The 25,280-nt window shown below is 40.9% G+C and overlaps 1 protein-coding gene across 2 annotated transcripts in view; it reads right to left on the reverse strand.

Moving 5' to 3' along the window:
- sema3b (sema domain, immunoglobulin domain (Ig), short basic domain, secreted, (semaphorin) 3B) overlaps window positions 1–25,280 on the reverse strand; it is a 166,029-nt gene that overhangs the window by 24,871 nt on the left and 115,878 nt on the right. For both annotated transcript variants that reach the window (XM_041798958.1, XM_041798959.1), the window contains 2 exons: window positions 22,320–22,477; window positions 18,405–18,467 (listed from right to left, as the gene is read on the reverse strand). In XM_041798958.1, coding sequence (XP_041654892.1) covers window positions 18,405–18,467; window positions 22,320–22,477 — 221 coding nt within the window. The remainder of the gene's footprint in view (window positions 1–18,404; window positions 18,468–22,319; window positions 22,478–25,280) is intronic.

The following is a 25,280-nucleotide window of genomic DNA, read 5'->3' on the forward strand; positions in this document are numbered from 1 at the left end:
CCTTTATGCGTGACTACGAAGAACAAAATGACCCTATAAACACAAGCCAGTATGGGAAAGCTGACAGCTTCATTATGTAATATTCAAAATGTCAACTAAATCCAACCTAAACATGTTCATCGGTGCCATAAAAAGGCCCTTTTAGAACGGGTTTGTATGTGACTTCAGTGGCTTTTCCAGCCAGCTTCAAGTGGAAACTTGAAAAACTGCAGGCATTTGCACTTCCACGTTGGCTTCATTTGTCAACAGTGGCGGTAGCGGCTTGTTTGAGACAGGCCACTTTCCACATTATTTGATTACCCCTTTTATTTTCCTGTCACATCAGTGACTTTAAGTGCCCTCATCCCCCCATCCCTCCCCTCATGTCTTTTCTAGACCACAGTTTATTGACCCACAGTCACATCTGTCCATCTCAGAGTCAGGTTACAGTAAGCTGTACCTCAGGAGACCACTGAAGAAATGATTTACGGTACACTATAGACTGGACTCTACAGAATCTATTTCTAGTCAGACTACCAAACTTGCATCCAGGTTTGAGGAAAACTCCCTTTTCCATGCTGCTATATGTGATGGAAAGATTCTCCCCTGAAAACTGTCTTACCAATTTCACTCACCTTCTTACACAAAAAGCCCTCACTTTTAATTCAAACATCTTTGCCTTTCTGTCTTGCCTATTTTTACCCTGACTGGCCACTGTCACATCTGTCTGTCTATCAGATTACACACAGTAATTGACCCTAAGAGGCCCCTGTAGAAGGGCTGTAAAGGGACCTGATCTGTCTGCTGCAGAATGCGACGATAAGGTGTGGACACATTCCTCCTGATCAAAATTTCGTGTTTCTATTTCCACCACCTCATCTTAGGACCCATCGAACCTGAGATGCCAGATGGATGTGTTTCACATCTATGTTTTACACATCCATCTGGAAACCACTAACAGACAGCATTTGGGAAAGGGCAGAGCCTTTGAAAAAACTCGGAGGGTGATTGGATGAACAGTGTGTGTTAAATCTTTACGGGCCAATCAGAGCAACAAAACACGTGACGTAGCAGTTACTGAGCTGCACCGCTACTAAGCAGTAAACTCCATAGAGAACTGCATAGCACAAACCATGATGACTGTAGACATGTCAGTACACGAATTTCGTTGTTTCTGAAAAGAAAACAACTCACTGCTGTTCTTTGTTCTTCTTTTAGCGAAGAGATGTCGTCACTTCTGATAAAACTGGGGCTTTAGCAGCATCTACACTAATCTCTTTCACCATAATTGCACCAGCCTCTTGTTGCTGCTTGCTTACTTCACGACTCCACTGCGCCTGAAAGTACTGCCTCTTACTTCTGATTGGTCCTGTCACTTTCTAACCGGGCCTAAACTGTTCAGATGGGAGCTTTGCAAGATGGATATGCCAGTGAGAAACATGGAAACGGGCGAATCCATCTGCTTTGCAAAGTTAGGACCCGTCCACACGGAGACAAATTCATGAGTGTACGCAAAAGTTTTTGGTTGAATCATCCACACAGAAACAGTGTTTTGGGAGCCTGGAAATGCTACTTTTTTAAACCGGGTCCCAGAGTGAACAAATCTGTAAACACATACCGTTTTGTCTCTGTGTGGACAGCCAACTGCATCTTTCTTGAAACGATAACGTCATACATAGCGTAGCCCACTTAAGCCACATACGCATGTCAAACCAAAACAATGATAACACATTACAGGGTTATGTTCATGCTGCAGAAGCTATTTAGCTTATTATGGCTATTACAGCAAAATCTGATGCTTCTTTACCACCACTGAGAACAGCACACACCAGATGTTCTTAAATCCATGGCAGAGAGCAACCAGAAGGGCAACCAGGAGAAAGTTTGGAGAAGTTTTCTGTAATCTTCTTCTCTCTTTTGGTGCATTTCCATGGCAGCGTTACAGCACAGCTTACAGGCTTGGCAAATATACTACAGCGTTTTCAGTCATTTGCAGTGGTCCCGCGCTTCTGAGGACATTTCCTAAAACGATCCTGTCTTTACGGAAAACTTTTTCAAAATGATACAAAAATATATTGTTTTCGTCTCCATGTGGACAAGGCCTTAAGTAGTGGGCCTAAACAGCTATTTCTTTGACCAGTGTTTGCAATGATCTTCCAGTTTTGTTCTAAACATAGCAGCTAGAGGTTAATTTCATCCAGGTCATGGTTGTCCACAATTTGGTCCACAGGGGGCAACTGGACTTGACTGAGAACACTAGTTCCCTACCTAGGAATTGGCAACTCAAGGGGGACGTCAAAGATCTCAGAGGGGTGGCGAGGCTCTTTCCGCTCTGAGACTGTCATATTTCCATTTCTTCATATTTAAAAAAAATAGGACAAAACATTCAATGGATAGTTTATTTAGTGGGAAAATGTTAAGCCTATTAGGTTAAGATTTTATCAATGAAAAAGACTCAAAATGATGCAAATTATACCAGCAATACCTCATGTTTACTCCATGTGGGTCCTAGGTGGGCCGATCTTAGATAGAAGTATGGGGGCTCAGAGGGGATAACGTTGGAAACAACACTGTTGAAGCTTCAAATGAGATGTTCAGACATTTTCTCTTTATTTTCCTGTGGGGATTAATCACTGATTTTGAAAAGTAAATTAAATGAAAATCCAGATTGTTTGTGTAAGAATAGAAACCAAGACCACCAGCAACAACAACAGAAAAAAAAATTCTCTTGATAATTCTTGAAAAACAACTTTCAGTGTGGAGGTCCCACTGAATCGGTTTGTAGGGAAATCACTTAAAAGACAAAAATTCTCCTCTAAATGTGTGCCCTTCTGTATGGTGGAACATATAAAATCAGTGATTAACTAATTCAGCAGCCAACATCATACAAGTTTAAGTATGAATGTTAAAGAAAATATTAAACTGTAATCATTGCTATCATGCAGAATTCAGAAAAGTGAGTTACACTACTGTTTTTGTTTCCTGTTTTAATATCTCTACTTAGTTTCTTTACATCAGACCTTTTTTCTTCATCCGTCTGATCTGTCATTCAGTTTCACCCAAGGGTGACAGACGGACAGGCCTGGTAGTGAAAGCAGTGACAGACAGACAGACCTATGCCTCATTAGGCATAAAAACACACCATACACACTAGAACCACAAACACACACAACACCATTTAAGAACAAAGGGCAGCTTTTAAGCCTCTGAAAACCACCAGGGGTTTATGGTTGGAGTGGTTGGTGTGTGAATAAATGCATCTGTCGTTGTGTGTGTGCTAGTGTGCGTGCACATGTGAAAGTGTTCAACCAATCGACACGCCGATTAAGCTGTTGACAAACACAGGAGAGCTCTGTTTCAGTGAAAGGAGGGAGAACACACTCCACTATGTCTTAACCCTCAAGCTGACACACAATTTAGCACACACCTGAGCAGATCCGCATGTTCCTCTGATAAAACAAGCTTGTGCCAAGTTCCAATCAGGCCTTTTCCCATGATTCCTAGTGAATGTAGCTGCAGCCAGATCTTGTCCTCTATGATCCAGTCTGTTTCAAAGCTTTTATACAGTCAGTGCGTTTACATGCAGCTAGAAAAAATAAATAATAGTGTTCAATCAACTAAAACTGTAATAATGATAAACATGTTAGTCTGACTGATATTATACTTAACTGAATTTCTTTAAATTTGTGTTAACATACCTAGATGTTGTGACTGTAGGTAGTAAAAACCTGATTCCAAAAAAGTCGGGATTTGCAAATCCTTGCTGTATAAGCTAAGGCTCTACCATGAGAAGCAAAAGCAACAAAACAATTATTTTCAGAAGTGTGGACAACTTATTTTTACCCAAGCTCATCTGAACCGCACTGCCCTAAAGTGTTAAAGTGTGCTGTTGTCAGATAAGTCAACATTTAAGACTGTTTAGGAAATAACGTCCTGAGACCATGCATGTTGTTATCAAGGTAAATTTCAACAGTCAGAATCCCTCATAGTGTGTGGAGTGTATTTAGTATCCATGGCATGGGTAACTTGCACATCTGTGGAGACACCATTAATACCAAGAGGTACATAGGTGATCTGGCGCACCAGATAGATTGTTTCATCCATTGCCTCGGATATATTTCACATTCTTCTGGCAAACTTCACATGCAAAGCATTAGGGAAGGACCAGGCATTTCAAAGAAATTCTCAGAAGCTGATTGGATGAACATTTTGTAATCTGAGCTTGACTGGCAGGTGCCACCATAGTCTATGAATGGGGTAGTTTGCTGGTGGATAAAACTCATGGCGAGAGTGTTTAGGATAAATGCAAATACATTTTCTCCGCTAGGAGAAGTCTTTACTGTGGCACTTTACTCTTGTTTTAATGAAGAAATGTGTCCCAGTTATGGTAAGACTGTCCCTACACTATAGCGTCTACATCCAAGCAAAATGCTACACCAGTAGCAGCCACTGGTATCAGCTTACAGGACAACTAAACCGTGCCAGTAGCTACTGCCTTGTTCATCTAAAATAATGCCGATTGGTCAGGTCTGCTTTCAGACCTTGCATATTTGTTTCAGACTGGAGCTACAAGATGAATCTGCCTGATGATAGGCTGGAAATCTGGCCAATCTTTCTGCTTTGCAAGGTTAATGCACAGGTTTGAAGCATCATATGCCCTCATCCAGACAATGTATTTTTCAGTAAGAAAAGGCCAAGTCAAATGACAACAGCATGGCTACACAGTAAAAGAGTGTGGGTACTAGACTGATCTACAGACCTGTCTCCCATTCAAAATGTATGGCACACTATGAAACACAAAGTATGACAACAAAAAACAGAACAGTGGGACAGAAGTACACTTTAAATAAAAATACACTGAGGGTTTTCATTTCACAGACAATTATGATGTTAAAAGAAAAAAAGATAATGTAACACAGTGGCTAACATGCTCCTGTCCCAGCTTTTTTGGAATATGTTGTAGGTATCAAATTCAGAATGGGTGTCTAACACAATGAAGTTCATTCGTTTGACCACTGCTCATCTGTATATCTTTGTATATCCCTTTGCTGCTCTTTATTCACACTTTACACAGTGTCCCAACTTTTCTAGAATTAGGGTTTTTAACTCTTAAATGTACACAATAAAATTGGATCAGACTAGACTAGATGTTCTGCACATGTTCCACAGTTATCACCCCAAGCTTTGACCAAGAAGTTAATGGAGTTCATCTACTTTTTATGAAAAACAAAGCAGGCTTGTGCCAAATTATACAGCCTGTGAAGTTTGCTCAGATTTTCACAGTTCAACATTAAACTGGTTTGCTGACTGCAAACTTGTCGACAAGGTCAGCAGGAAAAAAGGTCCACAGTAACAAGCTAAAAGGGGGCATATGCCATCTATAGGGGAGTTGGACAAGCCTCCATCAATAAATCAATTCTTCCGCGCTGCATTTGCACTAAGGATGGCAGACCAGCTCGATTTTACTCTGCATGGCATTGTACCGAGTGTACGGGTGTGTGTGTGTGTCAGAGGGCAGGAGAAGGTGAGGAAGTCAGCAGAGTGGCAGTGGGACCAAAAGAGCAGAGGGAAGAATAAGGTGAAGACGTTCAAAAAATCTTAAAAGGATCAGAGAGAAAGGAGGGTGAATTATGCCAGCAGTCACAATCCCTCTGTGAGAGTGTGTCGTTGTGTGTGTGTGTAGTATTGTGTGTATGTGGGTGGGTATTTGAGGGTTCACTGGCCAACCTTTGACCCTCCCCTGACTCATTAGTTGAAACAGTGAGCAAAATGCAGTCTGTGACCTCAGCATGGCCTGAGCTTTAGCTCTTCCCTTCATGTCTTCTAAAGCTGCATTGTTCCTCAGTGGATGTCTTTTTTCCTTTTCTGTCTTCATCCTTTCTATTCTAGAAATGATTAACCCGATCTACCTATTAATCATTTAAGCCATTGTCTATCCTTCTGCTACTTATTTGATTCTCTGTTCACCTCTTGGCTTTCATTCAAGGATTATGTGTTGGTTAATTAATATACTGCATACCAAGTATGAAAAAGCAGGTTACTGCATTTTTCCACCATATTTAGGGGTGAAAGAGGTGGGGGAAGTATCCATTCAAGTATTGCAATTTTAAACTGGGCAATCTATTCTCTTGCAACTGATGATGACGTCAAATCCACCATTGGAAAAACAGCTGACATGAGCCATAAACAGATGAAAGAAGGGGAAATAAAAACAAAGCATCCCTTGTTTTCTTAAGAACCATGATTCTTGCAGGATAACAATAAAGCTATGACTCTGCGACCTCCCATATCAATCTATACTCAAGTATTAACTGAGGAACCCTAGGTTCAGGTTCTTGAGCATGCTTGTATAGATACAGTCAGTATTAAGGGAATGTGAATAAAATGTCGTATCCGCTTTGCACCAAGGGACAAGCAGACCATTAACTCTAGTACTGAAGAGCTGCTGTGTGGCCTTGTGCACCGCAAATAAACTTACAAATACCCTAGGCACCTTTATGTTTTATTCAGAGGCCTACTGTAGCTGCACACAATCCGATGGGATGACGAGTTCGGTCCAATGTAAAATCAAAAATCCAACTCTGAGGGCAGTTGATTGTAATGAAGAACAGAACAATACCTAATCAGGGAGCAAGCTGACTGAAAGAGGAGGCACAACAAACACAGCCATGGCAATGATAGTAAACATGGAGCATAAAGTTAGATGGACACCAGAAATTTAGGACCAATTTTGTTGATTTTTAGCAACAACACGTGTTAATATAACTCGTCCTGTAAAGCACACCTCAATAACATTGAGAAGGGAGGGAGCTGGACTGAAATTGCCACCACAGTGGATGTAGCAGATAGCAAACAGCCCCATTTAGCTAGTTTACTCTGAAGTTGAGTTTGACCTTGTGAGATTTGGAGTTTGAGGGTGTAGACTCCGGTTGTTGTTGTTAGTGTGTGGTGTGCCATGTTGGTCATGTTGTTGCACACCACATGTTAAGAACAAAAAACTTTGCCATTATATATCGTCATGTTTGGGTCTCTGAGTTTAACTAAATCAATTAAGATTTTAAAAAAACCTTGAGTGTGTCCCAGGCTGAAGCGTGATGACCCAGTGTAGGTTATTGCTGGTTGTTAGCATTAGCATCAGAGATTAAAATATGTACCTTTGCAGCATTGTAGGATATAGGAAAGGACTGAGCAATGACACAATGTCAGCTGTAAGAAAGCTAATACTAGCATGCTTAAGTCTGCCTTCTAGGTGTTAGAGAGAGTTGGGTGTACACCACCACTGTCAGACAACCCCTCCTGGAGACCACCACTTTGAGACAACACCAAATGAGAAGTGTGCTGCATTAGTTGAATTAGTGTGTTTTCATGGAGGACCTTTTATACTGTGCAATGGTCAAAATTAATCGCTTTAATTAAGTTTTGCAGGCCAGATTAGTTACTTTTGGTGTAAAAGGCATAAAGTTTGTAATAAAATGATAAGTTTTACTGTTCAGGCCATTCCTTACAACCTTGCAATAACCCCCTTACCCTAACCCGAACAAGAAATCTAATTCCATTTTATTTTGAAAGTTTTCTGCATGGATTTCTGTCCTGACAGTGATGATGTTTGGCAGCAGAGATCTGCAGGGGCAGGCTTCTGAGGGTTGTGGTCTGCAACCAGACTTTGTTGGCTAGTGCTAGCAAACTCAATGCAAGTCAGTGTATAGCTTTGTTTTAGTGAGAATCAGCATTGTGTGTGTGTGGAGAAAAAAGCCTTTCCCAGTATCTGTCTCAGAACATTCAGTGTTTGTTTGGCCAGTCTGGGTGCTACTGAAAATTTTCAGCCCACACATTAAGAAAGGAGCTGATGTCCCTGCTCCAAGCAACCAGTCACATACTAGACGGGGCAGGACTGCTCACCCAGGTTACAGAGACTACAGAAATTTGTCAAATGAGATCAGAGAAAGTATATTTGCCTTTAGAGATCACCTGGGTGTTGCAGGTGCAAAGCAAAGACAGACTGACGTGGCATGCACTGTTTGTAGACATTATTTAAGACTTTGTAATCTCTGTAGTATATTGAATGACTTTATTTTTGTTTATAGTTAAAATAGAACAAGAGAATCCTTCTGATTGCTACAATTAAATCATAATACATGTTTTTTATCAGAATATTAGAGCAAAAAAAGCCAAATCTGCACCCAAGAATCTTGATAAAACTTAACTGGACAAAGAAAAACTTCATACCAGGCCTACAAATATTCTCAGCTGTTTAATGCATCAGCAACCAAGGATAGAACCCAACAATACAGTCTCTCTGTTTTGGTTTCTTCAAGTAGAGAATCTGATGGTCAGTGTTAATAAAGTTAATGGCTGAAAGGTTTAGCCTGAACACACGCACACATGTCACACAGTAGACAACCATTAGATACACAACACAGCACAGTGTAATAGCCTGGGAATGCCTTTGATCACCTCTGCTGAACAGAATAATACACTGTAGAAGCCCTGATATCTGGTATATTTCACCAAGCTGATATGACACAGTGACAAAAATAAAGCAGAACAACCACATCAAGAAAGAGAACAATTTCATGTACTCCAATTCATGATTGATTTGTTTCAGTAGCTGTTTTGTGTGAATGACAAGAATTCCCAAACTCATGATTTATGAAAATCTTCACGGTAATTCTACACCGTTCAAGTATGATAGTACTCGATTAAGGGCATACCCCCTAGCTGAAGGGCACTTTCAAGTTCCAATACATAAATTAAATCTGTCTTTGTCTTCTATCAATGACCAATTTATGGATTTTACAGAGCTAGTATGCATCTTTAAAAATCAGTAATTGTATGTTTATAGCAGAAAAGCTGACATTAGCCCTGAGGTTGATTTTCATGAAATTTGGAAAAGATAATCAGTGTTCTTTAAGGATAAATCAGGATCAATTTTGGATCAATTTGCTTTGATGTACCACCATGACACTGACATTTATGAGTTCAAAGAAAATGCCCCAAAAAGTCTTGGAATGGTTTTTGTTACATTTTGTTTGAATTTGTGTGTACTACTTGGGGTGAACTGTTTGGTAACTCCTTAATTTTCAGGATAGCATCTTATAACAACAAGAGTAGCTGTTCAGTGAGAGCCCACCAGCAAACCCCTGGGTTACACTGTGTATTCTCACTACTCATAGAGGCCAATGAGGCAATCAGCTCAGTGCAGGGTCAGGTGTATGTGCTAATTGTTCTTGATTAAGATCAGGTGTGGGTAGCTTAGATATACTCGAGTTCTAGTGCTCTATGCTGAATCACTGTCTAACTGTTAGAGCTAGTGAAAGCATCTCTATGGTTTCTCTTTTTGTATTGAGTATGATCATCTACTTAAGACCTCATTTTAAAAGCTTTGCAAGATTGTCTGAGCCTGTAGTTTGTTGGAGCTGCATGGTGGTCTTTACCTAGTCTTTTTGGTTTCCTATTAGCACCAGTCTGATGACCTTTGTTTTATTCAATGAGTGTTTCCTAAGTCTCCCTTCAGCAGTTTTGGTTTTAGTCAGCTGCTAAGCAGCAGTGAAGTAACTCCTCTTTTTTCATGACATTTAGACGTGGGAGCTTATTGGTTTGGCTTATTACCTCTTAGTTTTGGTTGTCCCCTCTCCTGTTTAACCCTCTGAGTCATAAGCTATTTTAACCATTTTGTCTGATCTGAACTTACTGTCTTAAAAAGCTTTAAAAACATCAACCCTATGGTTCACAATTTAGCTCTAAACATCCTTTTTTCAGGACAACCCTGGCCTTAAGAAAATGTGTGCTGCAGGAATGTCACTTGAGTCTTAATAAAAGCTATGGGACTCTAAAGACAAAAGAAAAAAAACTAAGTGGAAACAGAAACTCAAACATTCTTATGTGTGACACACAGTAAACAATGACTAAGACTGTTTTTGTGCAAACTTTTTCTCCTATCTCTAGGGGAAACAGTAAAAAATAATCATTATGAGACCAAAAAAAAAATCCAAACAAACTTCTAAAATGTTCATAGTTCCATAAAAAAGTCCTTTTGCTTTGTATTGTATTGTATATGTATTTGCTCTATTTGAGCCATTATTTAAAGCAGTTCCTGTCTGCAGTGACACAGAGGGCCAAATGACAGGGTCTCTGTTTCTCTCTTCATTATAAGCTATTCAGGCTGTTTCAGTCATGATCTAAGTATTAAGACATGCACAGTTTTACACAGCAAGATATGACGGCAGAACAGCCTGCCATTGGTTGTCACAGCCTATCACAAAGCATTGTGGGATTCAAAATGGTGTATAGCATTAGCTGCTAGCAGAAGAAATAATTGAAAAAACATTTTTAGAAAATGTATAAAAAGCCGTTTAGTGTCTTTGAAGACCTGTAAAGTCACCCAGGTTCCAGACTGGCTAGAAGAGCTGCTGTATGGGATTTGAAGGCATGGATAGCGTCATTAGAACGGCACAACAGCAGGCTGAAAGAGGAAGAAAGTAATAAGCTAAAACTTACAGTGCAAAAGTTATTCAACTTTTTGTAACCTGAGTCCCCTCTGGTATATGACATCAGTCTCAGAGGGTTAATCAATCATGTTTCTAGTGGTAATCCCCTCTGGGATGCCCACTTAAGGAGGTGGTCTTCGGCATGGTTCAAGTGGACTCTGGCATCACTCGGATGAGATGTGAATGCAACCACACTTAAATACGGGACAAGGTGTCTTATCAGCTGTGTTATGACTCACTTTACAGATGAACACAAGTTGGAGTCAGTGATATGAGATGCAAAGGCAATAAAAATCTTTTGTCCCCTCAAAAATGCTGTATTGGCAATGTGCGAACCCATTTTATCCACTGAACTACGTGTAGATGCTAAGAGTGATGTTACTGGCACTTAAAAAAACCTTCCATGGTGGCAAGATAGAGTTTGTGCCAGGTTAAAAAAAACAAAAACAAAAGCAATCCTTGCTCAGGTCACGACCCGAGTGGTTGCCATGGTAGTTTCTTCTACTTTGTCCTCTTTGGCAGGTTCTTAATCCAGCTACGTGCATACCACCACCTGCTGTGTCAGACTGAGTAAATACGAAAATGGGCCCGGGCACGGATTGATGTTGCTAGTATGAAAGCATGCCAGTGGGGGAAAGGGGGCGGGGGAGGACTCATGCCACAGCACAGTTCGAACCTACTGGGCCTCGTGTGAATGCACCCTTAAAGTGCATGCTACATCCGGCTGGCACTCAAAATAGACACAGAGGGCCCATTGCAGCAATCATGCAAAAAAGTGATTGACCTTACAGAGCTGCTAGCGAGGCTTTGGAGTCATGAGGCCCTAGCAATAGCAATGAACTCCCGTAAGCACTCAGGGGTGTGTTTGGCATTAAATGAGAAGGGATCATGCACAAAGCTGGGCTGTTCCTTTCTTGAGGACACAGAAAACAACTGCGCCTTAGATCTCCTAAAACCTGGCCTTAGCCACACACCATGAAACTTGGATCCTTAATTGTGCCTTTAAAGGAAAAATAATTCAGTTATAAAGCTGGAGTATAAAGCAAACTAAACTTTAGCAGCAAAAAACAAACAGACTTGAGCAACAGTTTCAAACACCAGGAGCAGCCACACATTTACTGATCAAATCCCAGCTGGTGGTACCAGCCATGGCTTAAACATTCAGGAGCTTAAATGCATTGAAAGTCATGGTCGACATAATGGTGTAAACACTCAGTCCCTCTTCTCTGTAGTTTGAAAATAGCTCTACAGTGACGCCACAGTCATAGAGCTGACTCAGACTAAGAGCCCGTCTGGATTGTTAACTGTTTACTGCTACTGTTTGACTGTTTGAGTCTATGTTTGTGTTTCTAAGTGCATGCTAGATGTTTTTGCTGTGGTCAACAGATGTGAGTGAGTGATAAAGTCAGCTGATACTAGTCCCAGTGTGGGCTGTCAGTCAAAGCTACTGCATTACTAGTGAGCTTCCTTTACAGTGTGTACTGTATTTGAGATGTCTTAACTGAATTCATACAATAGGTTATAAATAAAACATCATCACAGCCAAGCTGTTGAACTGACACTGAAATGCACTTATTTAGATACTTTCTGGTTGCAGATTCCCATAAATCTGAAACAGGGAATACTTGGCTTGGCTTAACTTTGAAGAAAATCTCATGCAAACAGCCTGGCTCTCTCTGCATGTAAAAATAAATAAAATATGTTGTACTGGTCCTGTTTAATCTATCAAATATTGCAAGATGTGGTTTTTGGGAGGGTTAAAGGCTGGATTGTTTCATGGTCTGGGTAGTGTGACTTTTTCTTGCCACTGCTGTTGTCAAGGGTCCAGCTGAAAATGGTCTGTTGTGCTTTAGTCTGTAATATTAAGGTGTATTACTTCTCTTATTCAAATGCTGAATTCTTTGCATTCAATTTAAGATAATAATACTTGATAGAAAAGTTTTGCCTCATCAACTAGGTCACTATTTATTTAGAAATATAAGGAACAGCATAATGCAGAAAGAAAATACAGCACCCTTTTATTCCATCCCCCACATTGATTGTCCTGGTTAGAAATCAAACGTTGGTCCGGCTTTAAATGTCTGAATAACTGTTCTGATTTCAGACTTGTTCAGAGATTCAAACCGTTTGCTTGAAGTGAAAAATACAGGAATTTAATCTGAGTAGGGATCAATGCTACTGTGTGAGGATCTGACTGAATGCCTGGCCAAAATAAAGACAACCTTGCCAAAGACTGACTGTGTCAGGAATCACACCATATCCACTATAATGCACTAGTGAATATGGCTTTTCCTTGTGTCTGAATTCTGTCGGCAGAATTACAGCCTATGTAGTTCACTCGTATCCCACATTGCATTTTGAAAAGTAGTGAATAGTGGTCACCAGTCCACTGATATTTACCATGGTGCACTGGGTTTTAAAGCTTTAAAGGGCAGAGAGTGATGTTTGACTGCTTAAATACATGACAGATGGATGAGAGGAGCACTGCAAGTGTGAGTACAGAGTACAGAAACACAGTAGTTCACATTTTGACCAAAATGTATTATCTGTAATAAAGTATTAGGATTTAAAGCCAAGTAATGTTTGAGATTATCATCTATGTGCACAAACAAATGACACTGCACTGAAATATGTGGTTATTTTGCCACAAAGTCACAACTTTTTATCCATCATTTACATTTTTTTTGTGTAAATATTTTGTGTCCAGTATCAGTTTTAGTGAAATTCTAATGGTTTTTTCAATCCCTTGCTGATGACAGATTTCTGAGCCATTTTTGCTGCACATGTCGATTGTGAGAATGGTATGTCCTCATTGTCGACGGTCAGAATACTGTCTGAAATGATTTTTAATTATGAGGAGTCCACTCTATTGCCCATTAATGACACCTCATTATATCAGTAATAGGGAGTAGGGAATGAGTCCATTACCTCATACACTACCAGTATCATTCCAGTGAGGCAATGTTGCTCTGCTATGAAGACAAAGTATGAGCAGTGTTTCACTCTGTGAATCAACAGGGATTTATATCTTTTTTTTGGGAGTTCAGATTCCAAGTGGTAATGCTTAATGCTTTGTGTGGATGCACCTCAACGTATACTGAAAATAGTTTGATAGGTGATAGCTCAAGCTGCATGCAGAGGTGGTCTAGGTTGTCTTCATCCAGATAAAATACTAACATATCGGCCACCATCAACTGATGTTATCTTCTGTATTCAGATAGTAAACAAAAACACAACTATTGTCCATCCAGCCTTGCTCATAGTGATGGGAATTCAGGCTCTTTTTAGAGGCCCAATTCTGACATACTCAGGAAAGTGGGGATGGGAAATGCCAGCTGCTGGTGCGCTTTTCGGTGCCTGATCCAGCTCACGGCATCCTGAATACCCAGAGGATGGTGGAATGGACCAGACCTTGGTATGGCCATGTGCATTATGAAGGGATTACCTGGAGAGATGGGGCAATGGACCTGTCTCAGCCTTTGACGATGGCCATCAGGACGCTGGGGCAGCACAGGGCCAAGTGAGTGCCGAACTGGTACATGCTCCCATACCTGACCTTACGTTTAGAGATCTTGATTTTTTGTTTCACCTCAGTTGTAAGAAACATTTTTTTCTGCTCCCAAATGGATCTTGATTTGGTGCAGTTTTGCTTTTTGAGGTTTTTAAAATAATAAAAATGGACAGAAAAGAAACCACCCCTCAATGTGGAGCTGGCTCCAGCTCCTCAAGCTCATCCACAAACAACACAATACAGCTCCCACAAATCATGTCCTCTTAAACTGAATTATCATTTCAATCTAACCAGTGCCCCAAATGATTTGTTTTTGCTAGGTAATATACCTCCATGTCCCTTCAAAGCATGTTAATGAAAACACGAGGGAGAAAAGCTGTTAAAGAGGCACTGCTAGCTTCTTAGCTTGAGGCTAATTTGCCCCTATTCATTTGTACTGCTGGCAGCTTCATTGCACAAATTATGCAAGGATACCAAGTTGCCATGGATATAATGTAAAGTAAAGAATACTCACTTGGTATCTGAATGCCAAAAGGCATTGTTGATGCAAAATGTAAACAGGATGTTTTTGTGTTAGCATGTGTTGTTTATACATGGGTAAATTACAGTATAGAAAGTGCAACAACTCAAACTGTAAGGGTTAATGTAAGAATGGACCAATTGTTTGATGATGGAAGAATAATGAAGGGCTTAAGGGACCATAATTTACTCAATAATCTCTGGATATCAACACAACATATCGCATGCATCAGAAAGAGCACTGTAGAGCCAAGGACTGTGAGAGAGCAGTAATGAAAAGTACTAGAGAAGAGAGCCAGTGGGGGAGAAAGATGGTGGCTTCAGAGAAATACACTTCTCTGTAATTAGGGTCAACAATGTGAGGTCAGCTCAGTTCTCCGTGTGTGGGTGAGTGCTCAGATACTAAAAGTCAAAAGGAATAAGAGGGGAGTGAGTGTTAAACAAAGGATAATAAAGATCTTAAAGGCCCAGTGGGCAGGACTAAAAACCGACCGGGGAAAACCCTTTCTTCTTATCTCATGCTTTTCCATCGCTCAATCCTTCCTCCATCTGGAGCAATTTGACTAATTCTCTCCTCCACTCAGTGTCTCCACTGTCACTCTGTCCGTCATACACTCAAAAACAAAACACATCCACACAGACGAGAGTCCACTCAGACTGCTGGTCAGGTGAAACTGGAGCCCGGAGCTGTGTGTGAATGGAGCTCGTTGTCTGTCTGCTCCAGCTGTGTAACCACACTGATGAAGGTTTGTTTAACACACATACAAAGACTGACACACTCACACTCAGGATACTTAAACATACATGACCAAATGTCCACACGCTGTCAGAAGCATGAACATAAATACAGTATAGACGGGTCTGAGGTGCTCAGTTATGTGAAGTTACTGTTTCAAACACACATGTAGAGTTTGCTAATTGTGTGTGATGTAATCCTGGGTGGTCTTTAGCCTGCTGGTGGCCTCTATGTGTCGGTCAGTGAGTCGAGCCTGCTCTGCCCAGATCCACAGATCACATTTAGACACATAATCATCACATGTACTGTTTACTTAACATATTTTTGGAAACCAAATACTTCTCTTCTGTACATCAAAGTAGATTTTTTTTTTGTCAGTGAGAGTAAAAGTAGCATGGTGGCTTATGGTCTGGAAGCATTATAGTAGGTCATGACTTCAGTCATTGCAACATCAGCTCTAGCTACCTTAAAGTCCATGTAGAGCAATAAAAATATGATTTTATGACTGTAATTTAGCAGGAAACTTAGCATGAGCCATCCACAAAATGTCAGTATTAAAATAATAGCAAAGTACCATAAAATCTGGAATATAAGTGCAATGATATATGACACTGTGTCCTAACTGCATGCATCATGAGCAGGCAAAATCAGTTTACTTAAATTGCCTCCTATTATAAAGTAGTAACCATCTGAAAGTGAGGCAGAAAGCCATTTCAACCTCTTCACCCTATTCCATTCCTCTTTTTTTGCTTCCATTGACATGAGTGAAGAAAGAGGGAGATGACAAATTACCAGGAGAGTCTGATATTCATATTCTATTTTCTCTCATTTTTCTCACTCAATATAGCTTGTTCGCCTGTCAAAGTGGAGCTTATAATGCTGTAATAGTATCTATCTGCATGTTTGAATTGTTTTACCATGGCGACTGTTAACATGGATCATCAACGGCTTGTCAATAAAAAGCACAACACTTGTGTTTCTTTACGTTCCAAATAAAAGATGGATTACTGTTTAAAGTGTGTGTGTGTGTGTGTGTGGGGGGGGGGGGGGATTTACATCCATCCATCCATCCATCCATCCATCCATCTATCCATCCATCCTCTACTTATCTAGGGTCATAATCCAATGGCAGAAGGCGAAGAAAGCCAACCCACACATCCCGCTCCCTATGTTTTCCAGCTTCCAACGTGTTCTCATACCAGATGGGATACATAATCCCTCCAGCAAGTTCTAGTCTCCTCTCAGTTGAATGTGCCTGGAAGACCTCCACAGAGACATCAGGTGGCATCCTGATCAGATGCCCAAACCTCCTCAACTGACTTTTTCTTTTGCAATAAAAGCTGTGTCTCTACTCTGAGGTCCTCCCAGGTGTCCAACTTTTCACCCTATTCACCCTGGATGTCCCAGAATCCTCCAAAGGAATCTCATTTCGACCACTTGCATCTGCACTCTCATTTTTGTGGTTGGTATCCAGACCTTGTGCCTATAGGTGAGGGTTAGAACAAAGCTCAACTGTAAAATTAAAAGCTTTGCCTTTGTCTTTGCCTGCAACCCTGCTGATGTTACACCAATCCGCCATCAATCTCACGGCCAATCCTACTCTTACTTGTGAATGAGACCCCACTATATTTGAACTCCTTCACTCTGGGCAAAGATTCAAGCCCCAGAGAGAGAACCTTGATCTCAGACATGGAGGTGCTGAGTCTTATCCCAGTCACTTCACCCAGCTGCAAACCACCCCTGTGCCTCCTGAAGAGTCCTCTATCAGACTGTGACTTGAGATCCTGTCCATGAAAACAAATTTACAGAGCAAAGAATTAAATATTTAACGAATGCGTCACCATTATGTGATGTGATGTGATATCTTGCACTTGCATGCTGTTTTTGACGGTCTCTCGGGGAAAAAGGTTTAAACTGTCTTGTGATGTGAACAGATCAATTATTCAGCAAAGTCCACAGCTCACAGCTGCTTCACTCTTTCCGGTTTCATCTGCTTTCACCATGAGATGTTTGCAGTCCTGCTACAGGTACTCTAAGTTCTGTCAGTGATGATGGACCTATAGCACAGGTAAGTCTTGCTGGTCTCTTTCTGTCTTCAATTAAAGATTTTCAGTCAATCAGCACCACAAGGTTTAAAAATTGACCACTGTTTTCTTTAAATGCAGAATGTATATAGGATGTTTCTCTTAATTTTGAAATTAGAACCTTGAAAGGCCTAAGAAAGAACAGAAGCTGCAGTGAAATCTTTATGTAATCTTATGTTCATGTGTTGTGGGTTGATCAAATGATTTGCCCTTACCTCTGGCATAACCTTCAGTTGCACTGTCTTATATATGATAAAATAAGCCCTTATGAATGTCTCGGGTCCTAATTTAAAAAATGTTGAACTTGAAAGTGACTATAGAAGAAAGCACCAAAAATAGAAACATTATCTCTCTTTAAATTGCTGTCACAGCAATCTTGTCAATCCCTATTTTTACCCATGTGATAATGCTTTACCAAGGTTTCTCCAGTAGAAATCAAACTGTGCTGATTAGGTTTATCTAATACCTTAACCAAGTCCAAGTCTGTCATTTAAACATCATTAAAGAGATTTATTCTTCTCCATGAGACCACATATTACACACTGAAGGACTGATTGTTGTGGAAAACCCCACAGGCTGGGCAGGTCTCCGTCTGATGGAGTTTAAAGCAAACATATTGTGAGGAAGTGATCTCACTGCAGGGCAGGTCTGAAGTAGGAGTGTTGCACCTTTTTATTACATGTTGATCTAGTTTAAAGGCAGTGTTTGTGTCTTGTGACGACTCCCATGACTGCAGTGGATTAAAAGGTAGCATTGTGTTGGGCTGCGTAGGAGAGGAGTGTTGCCTCCTCCATGTGGAGCTCCTAAGACCTTTTCATTAAACACTGCACGTCTCGGGACTTATGAGCAGTGATTTTGAAAATGGATTATGTAATTGGTTTTCTGGCATGTCAGCTAATTAGACCACATTAACCTAATTGAAAAGGGGTTTGGTGTGACTCAGCATTTGGAAATGTTGATCTACTTCTTTATAAAACAGTATCAAAGAGATAGAAAGTGAGCATTGTCACATTGACTGGAACTGAATCCAGAACAGAAATGAAAATGAGACAGGGTTAGACAAGGTAAAGTCATCCAAACTGACTTACAGTGATGTCCTTCCCAGCCCAGTTGCATTCCTCCCTCCAATCGACAGGAGCCGGCCAGTAGATCTGAAACACAGCATGAAAAAATTCACATGGTCATCTCAGTCTTCAATTCATTTAGCAGTCTAAACCTGCTGTATGCTACTAGATAGTGTGAACTTGCTAGTTCCCCCTGCATAAACATTAAAGCCACAGTTAGGTCTAGTTTACCCAAGGCAAAATGTGACTTTTCCTACAACTGTTCTGAGAAGCACCTGTTTTTGTTAAAAAACATTTATATGGTAAAGATTTCATAACTTGCTGTTTTAATCAACCCCATGTCAGTAGATGATGTTTTATTGTATTCTCAGTTTTAGCATTGTTGGTGCTTATTTCTTTAAAAGCAGAGGTGCAGTGATGGGTGTTCACAGGCAAACAGATAATATCCATTTACTACAATTGTTTAGTCTCCATGGAGTCTCCTCATTTCTATGCACATTGTATGGTAGTAGCTTGACCCTGCCTCTGATTGTTTAGTATTTTTTACTGTCTTTGATAAGTGATTGGAAAATAAAATCAGGGTAAGCCAATCACAAGCAAAGTAAGAGGGTCATACTTTACAGCTTTCTTGAATATCTAATGACGTGAACAGAGCTGGTGGCACTACTATTCATAATCCATCCATCCATCTTCATCAGCTTATCCAGGGCCGGGTCGTGGGGAGTAACAGGCTAAGCAAGTCCACACAGACGTCCCTTTCCCCATCAACACTTTCCAACTCCTGCAGGGGGATCCCAAGATGTTCCCAGACAAGATAGGATAAGTAGCGCATTCTGGGTCTTCCCCGAGGTCTCCTCCCAGCTGGACGTGCCTGAAATACCTCCATGCAGAGGTGACCAGGAGGCATCCTGATCAGATGCCTGAACCACCTTAACTGACTCTTTTCAGTGCAAAGGAAAAGCGGCTCTACTCCCAGCTCCCTCTGGATGTCCTTACCCTATCTCTAAGGCTGAGCCCAGCCACCCTCCGGAGGAAACTCATTTCGGCCGCTTGTATCTGCGATCCCATTCTTTCGGTCATTACCCTGAGTTCATGACCAAAGGTGAGGGTTGGGAAGTAGATCGACAGTAAATTGAGAGCTTGCCTCCCGGCTCAGCTCCCTCTTCACCGCAACGGTCTGGCACAACACCTGCAGTACTGCCAATGCCACACCAATCCACCTGTCAATCTCACGCTCTCTTTTACCCTCACTCGTGAACAAGACCCCAAGATACTTAAACTCCTTTCCAACTATTCATAATGATCCTTACTAAATTAAATCAAGCAGCCACAGTTGGTGGTCAGTGTGCAAATACAAAACAGCCTTTAAAGTGTACTAAGTATGCAGGAGCAGCATGTAACCAACGCTTTTTGCTGGATAGGTCAAAGGTGGGGTATAAGCTAAGAGTATACCCACATCTGGAGGAAGAGTGGCTGCAATACTCTCCAATCAATATCAAATAAACACCCTGCTGGTGCCAAAAATGCAATTTTATGGCTGCTCATCACACATACACAGAGTACACAACCGCTGTACAAGGAATGCGCCAAGTGTAAATAAATCATATCATTTTACTTCTTCTCAGTCCCTCCATACTTGTATCAATCGTCACTTTCTTCTTTGGCTTCCGCCCTGTCCCATCTGCTTCTCTATCTTTACATCCTCCTAACAGCTTCAGCTATAGTAAATCTGCACACCCGCGACATAAATCAAACTCCCCCGTAGCACTTAAACCAACAAAGGCTTTAGATCTAACCCACAAAGCATGTCATTTACCCAAAACAGCTGTGAGCAGATGTTTGCAGGAGGCTTTTTGTTGTCTCATAGTCATTCTGTGACTGTGTACATTTATAAATGAATGCATTGTGTGCTCTAATGTTTATTTCCAAGTTTGAGATTTTGCAAATCAAACCAGTGAATATCACTATCACACGCTCAAACACAGCTTTACTCAAGATATCTCTTTCAGATATCATTATTAGCATGAATACTGGATTTATTTTTTTCATTCTCTGTCCATCTCTTTGATTTCCTATATTTTTCTATTAATGCCACATACACTACATTGCCAAAAGTATTTGTTCACCTGCCCTGACTCTCATATGAACTTAAGTGACATTTCATACTTAATCCATAGGGTTTAATATGATGCCGGTCCACCATTTGCAGCTATAACAGCTTGAACTCTTCTGGGAAGGCTTTCCACAAGATTTAGGAGTGTGTTTATGGGAATTTCTGACCATTCCTCCAGAAGTGCATTTGTGAGGTCACACTCTGATGTTGGACAAGAAGGCCTGGCTCTCAGTCTCTGCTCTAATTGGTCCCAAAGGTGTTCTATTGAGTTGAGGTCAGGACTCTGTGCAGGTCAGTCAAGTTCGTCCACACCAAACTCTCTCGTCCATGTCTTTATGGACCTTGCTTTGTGCACTGGTGCACAGTCATGTTGGAACAGGAAGGGGCCATCCCCAAAATGTTCCCGCAAAGTTTGGAGCATGGAATTGGCCAAAATCTCTTGGTATGCTGAAGCATTCAGAGTTCCTTTCACTGGAACTAAGGTGCCAAGCCCAGCTCCTGAAAAACAACCTCACACCATAACCCCCCCTCCACCAAACTTTACACTTGGCACAATGCAGTCAGACAAGTACCGTTCTCCTGGCAACCGTCAAACCCAGACTCATCCATCCAATTGCCAGATGGAGAAGTGTTATTTGTCACTCCAGAGAATGTGTCTCCACTGCTCTAGAGTCCAGTGGCGGCGTGCTTTACACCACTGTATCTGACGCTTTGCATTGCACTTGGTGATGTATGGCTTGGATGCAGCTGCTCGGCCATGGAAACCCATTCCATGAAGCTCTCTACACACTGTTCTTGAGCTAATCTGAAGGCCACATGAAGTTTGGAGGTCTTTAGCGATTGACTCTGCAGAAAGTTGGCGACCTCTGTGCACTATGCGCCTCATTTTACGTGGCCTACCACTCCGTGGCTGAGTTACTGTCATTCCCAATTGCTTCCACTTTGTTATAATACCACTGACAACTGACTGTGGAATATTTAGGAGCAAGGCTCATGACTGAACTTGTTGCACAGGTGGCATCCTATCACAGTACCACGCTGGAATTCACTGAGCTCCTGAGATCGACCCGTTCTTTCACAAATGTTTGTCGAAACAGTCTGCATGTCTAGGTGCTTTATTTTATACACCTGTGGCCATGGAAGTGATTGGAACACCTGATTTCAATTATTTGGATGGGTCAGTGAATACTTTTGGCAATATACTGTATGCCCTGTCTCCTCTGCATATAAGTGAAAAGCTCACTTTAGTACTCACACATGTGCGTTTTTTTCATAAGGGGCATCTTGATACCATGTGTAAAGGCCTGTTAGCATTTTTGCTTTTGTGTATTTTGTGCCCCATGAAAACAAACTGAGTTTGCGAGTGTGGTCAGATTGTTAATGATTAGTAGGAACTGCAACAACATGGAGTTCATTATGAAAACGATTAAAACGCTTCCTCATTTTCATCATTTGCCAAAATAATCTCATTGATGTTGTTTAAAAATAACACAAGTGCTAAAATCCATCCATGGTAATTTGACATTGCTTCCTATGACCCAAAGATATTTACCAGAACTGTTGGCTAAATCATTTCTCTGGTGTTTTGGATTATACCACGTTGTTTTAATGGACTGCAATGTGTTTGACATTCTTATGTGTTCTGTGTCTTTTTCAATAACAAAATGTCAAATGTTTGAACCACAGCAAAGTAAAAGCTTCATAGTTATGCTTGATCAACAAACATTTCATCCTGCTGTGGTGGAATAACATTTCAGTGTTTTAATGTCTATGTTTTCTGTCAGACAGGAAAGTTCCTTGAGTTGTTCCTCTTGGGATTTACCTACCTTGTGTTCCTGCTTGGCGATGTTATCTAATGACAGCGATAGCAGGAAGTTCTTGGCTCCGACAAAAAGACGGCCTCTTTCTTCATCCAACAGCAGAGCACTGAAGCAGCAGGAACGCTCCAGCTCGAACCGCCGCACTCCATGGAACTGCTGCAATTCTGAAATCACACAAATATGAGTAAAGACAGTGTCACCTTATAATTTGCCCTGTTAAATATCGCTCATAGTGAGAGGGACTGTAGTAGTACTTGACTCAAAACCACACTATCTGAGACCAAGACTTGCCCAAGACTAGAGTGCACTGAGATCAAAACAAGACCAAGACTGTTGGTGGTGGAAACTGCGTCAAGACTGAGACTAAGACAAGACCAAGACCATAAAAATGCCTTTTAAAAAACCATGACAAGGTTGAACAGTTAAAGAGATTCTCTCTTTAATTTTAGTTTTCTCTAAAATACATTTGACAGATAAAAACAAGGAGTCTATAACTCTTTCAAAGCACAACATGAAAAATCTCAAATCTCAACAAATATTTGCAACTAACTAAAAAACAAATCTTTGTATGTATTTCAAATGCATTGTCATGTCATGTATTATCACATTAATTAGGTCAAATAATAGCAGATCAGTGCCGGTCTCAACTGGTCTTGATGAAAAATCTCAAGTCTGGCCACTCCAAGCCGAGACATAACTGAGTAAAAATGCTCTCGAGTCCGAGATAAGACCAAGACCTTCAAAATGTGGTCTTGAGACCAGTCTCAAGCACTTGCAGGAATGCTTTAACCCTAACCCTCCTAAAACCATGACCTGACACGTATTAACCTCCATAATTTTACATAATAAAAAGTGTGTTTCAGTGTGAAAACCTGGATCCAGAGACATTTATACAAAGCACAAAGCAAAACTAACCAGCCACTGTTCCCACTGATCAAGTAAAGGTCTTCACAATTATTTTCGAAGGCATTTTTTTTCAGATCCATAATTCAAAAATTATTATTTTATTATTATTACTATTATTATTATATTGAACTACAACATGGTCGACTGAATTCAGCGTTACCAACAGAGGATAGGAGTGAGCAGCAGGCTCAGCTGCACTTCAGATGATGGCATATAATCTTCCCGACAAACGCTGTGTTAGCTGTCCTTTATATAGATGTGAACCACATCTGTCAACCACCTTTATATAGATGTGAAAAGATACACAACTCAAAGGTGGGGCATGTTTCTGATGTATTTTATGTTGTAGGATAAAATGTTAACTGTTTTCACCACAGACCTTATTTCATAACGTTGCAAAGAAGATGGATTTCACCGTTTCTGTGCTTCTCACTGGCAAATCCATCTTTCAAAGCTCCCATCGGAACCGTTTGGGCTCCGTTAGAAAGTGACAGGACCAATCAGCATCGAGGGGCAGTACTTCTGGTCGCAAGTTTTATCAGAGCTTGACAATATTTCTTTGTTAAAAGAAGAACAAAGAACAGCATTGAGTTGTTTCCTTTTCAAAAACGACAAAAGTTGTGCGCTGATGTTTGTACATTTGCCATGGTTCGCATTATGCAGTTCTCAAAGGATTTTCCTCGGTCGGTGGCAGCTGCCCCTCGATTTGGGGCTAGGACGTCACGTGTTCTGTTGCTCTCGTTTGCCCGTAAAGATGTGACAGACAGAATGTTCATCCAATCACCCTATGGGTTGTTTTTTTCAAAGGCTCTGCCTTTCCCCAAATGCCATCTATGGAAGGTTTACCAGATGGATGTGTGAAACACATCCATCTGGCATGTCAGGTTACCTACGTATTTCAGGCATTTAACTGAAAACTCAATCAAAAATCCCATAGACTTTCAGACAAGGGAACCGGAAATGCCAAAATGCTAACACACTTCCACATTCTAGGACTCGTTCCTGCACCCCTCTATTGGCCAGGATCGTAGAATACTTAATGGAGCGCCACCACTTAATCAAACACCAGTTAAACCGTGACACCGACGGAATATATCAGACAAAATAAACAATAAGAAGATGACATTAGTGAAAACTTCTGTTTTGTCACTTCTGAGACTTTGGAAAAATGTAATCAAGTATATATATATATATTTTTACAATTACTGTTATTCCATTTCATTAGTAATTGTTATTTACCTCTCGGGGCCCACCTACAGTATTTCTGGACCCAGCCTATACTTTGGGAGGTACCGGTTTATAACTGAGCTCTGAATTATAACTCTGAATGCTTAAATGATGAGTTAAAGCTTGAGTATGTAACATCTGATGAGAACCGAGTAGAATCAGATCTATTCCCCCTCCCTTCCTGTTCTTCTCCGTGTTTGAGCTCCGTAGCTCTGCCCCTCTTCTCACATACCTCCTCGTGAATGTGCATGTCCGCTGAATCGAATACTGAAAAAGTTCTAGTGGAGTGATTTTGCTCAGCTTTTCCACTGAAATCAGTGGCCGAATCACAGGCAGGAAAACACTTCATCTCAGCATGAACAAATTCTACACGCCGTCATTCTGTCAACTTCTCACTGAGCTGAGAGGCAGAGGCACACCTACTACAGCAGCTAATAGGGACACTCCCTCTGACCCGAGCTTCTGAGCCTTGATTGGCCTTGAGTACTAGCCTCCTCATTGGCTGGAGCATCGTCCCTTGCTGGTTTTTCTCAAGTGAGAGTGCAGCGCGAGGAGGCGTTGCAGAAGTGTGTTGGTCTGTTAGATGGCTTCAATAACAAGACCCTGATGAGTTGTGTTGTTTTCGTGGGCATACGGCACTAAAAATAAATTGCTTACTACAGATAACAAATATCAAGTCTCCAAAAATGATCATAAGATGCTTCCTTTCTTAGAGGCAGGGGATACAAGCATCTTAATAGTGAGTGCAAAACTTTGGATATTTTCAGGTTATAGCATCTTCAGAGACTTTTAAAAATCAGGAAAGATTTAGGGTGGTTGTTTGCCTTGTAAACT

Source organism: Cheilinus undulatus, linkage group 11 (genome assembly GCF_018320785.1).
Source record: "Cheilinus undulatus linkage group 11, ASM1832078v1, whole genome shotgun sequence".
Classification (NCBI taxonomy): Eukaryota; Metazoa; Chordata; class Actinopteri; order Labriformes; family Labridae; genus Cheilinus; species Cheilinus undulatus.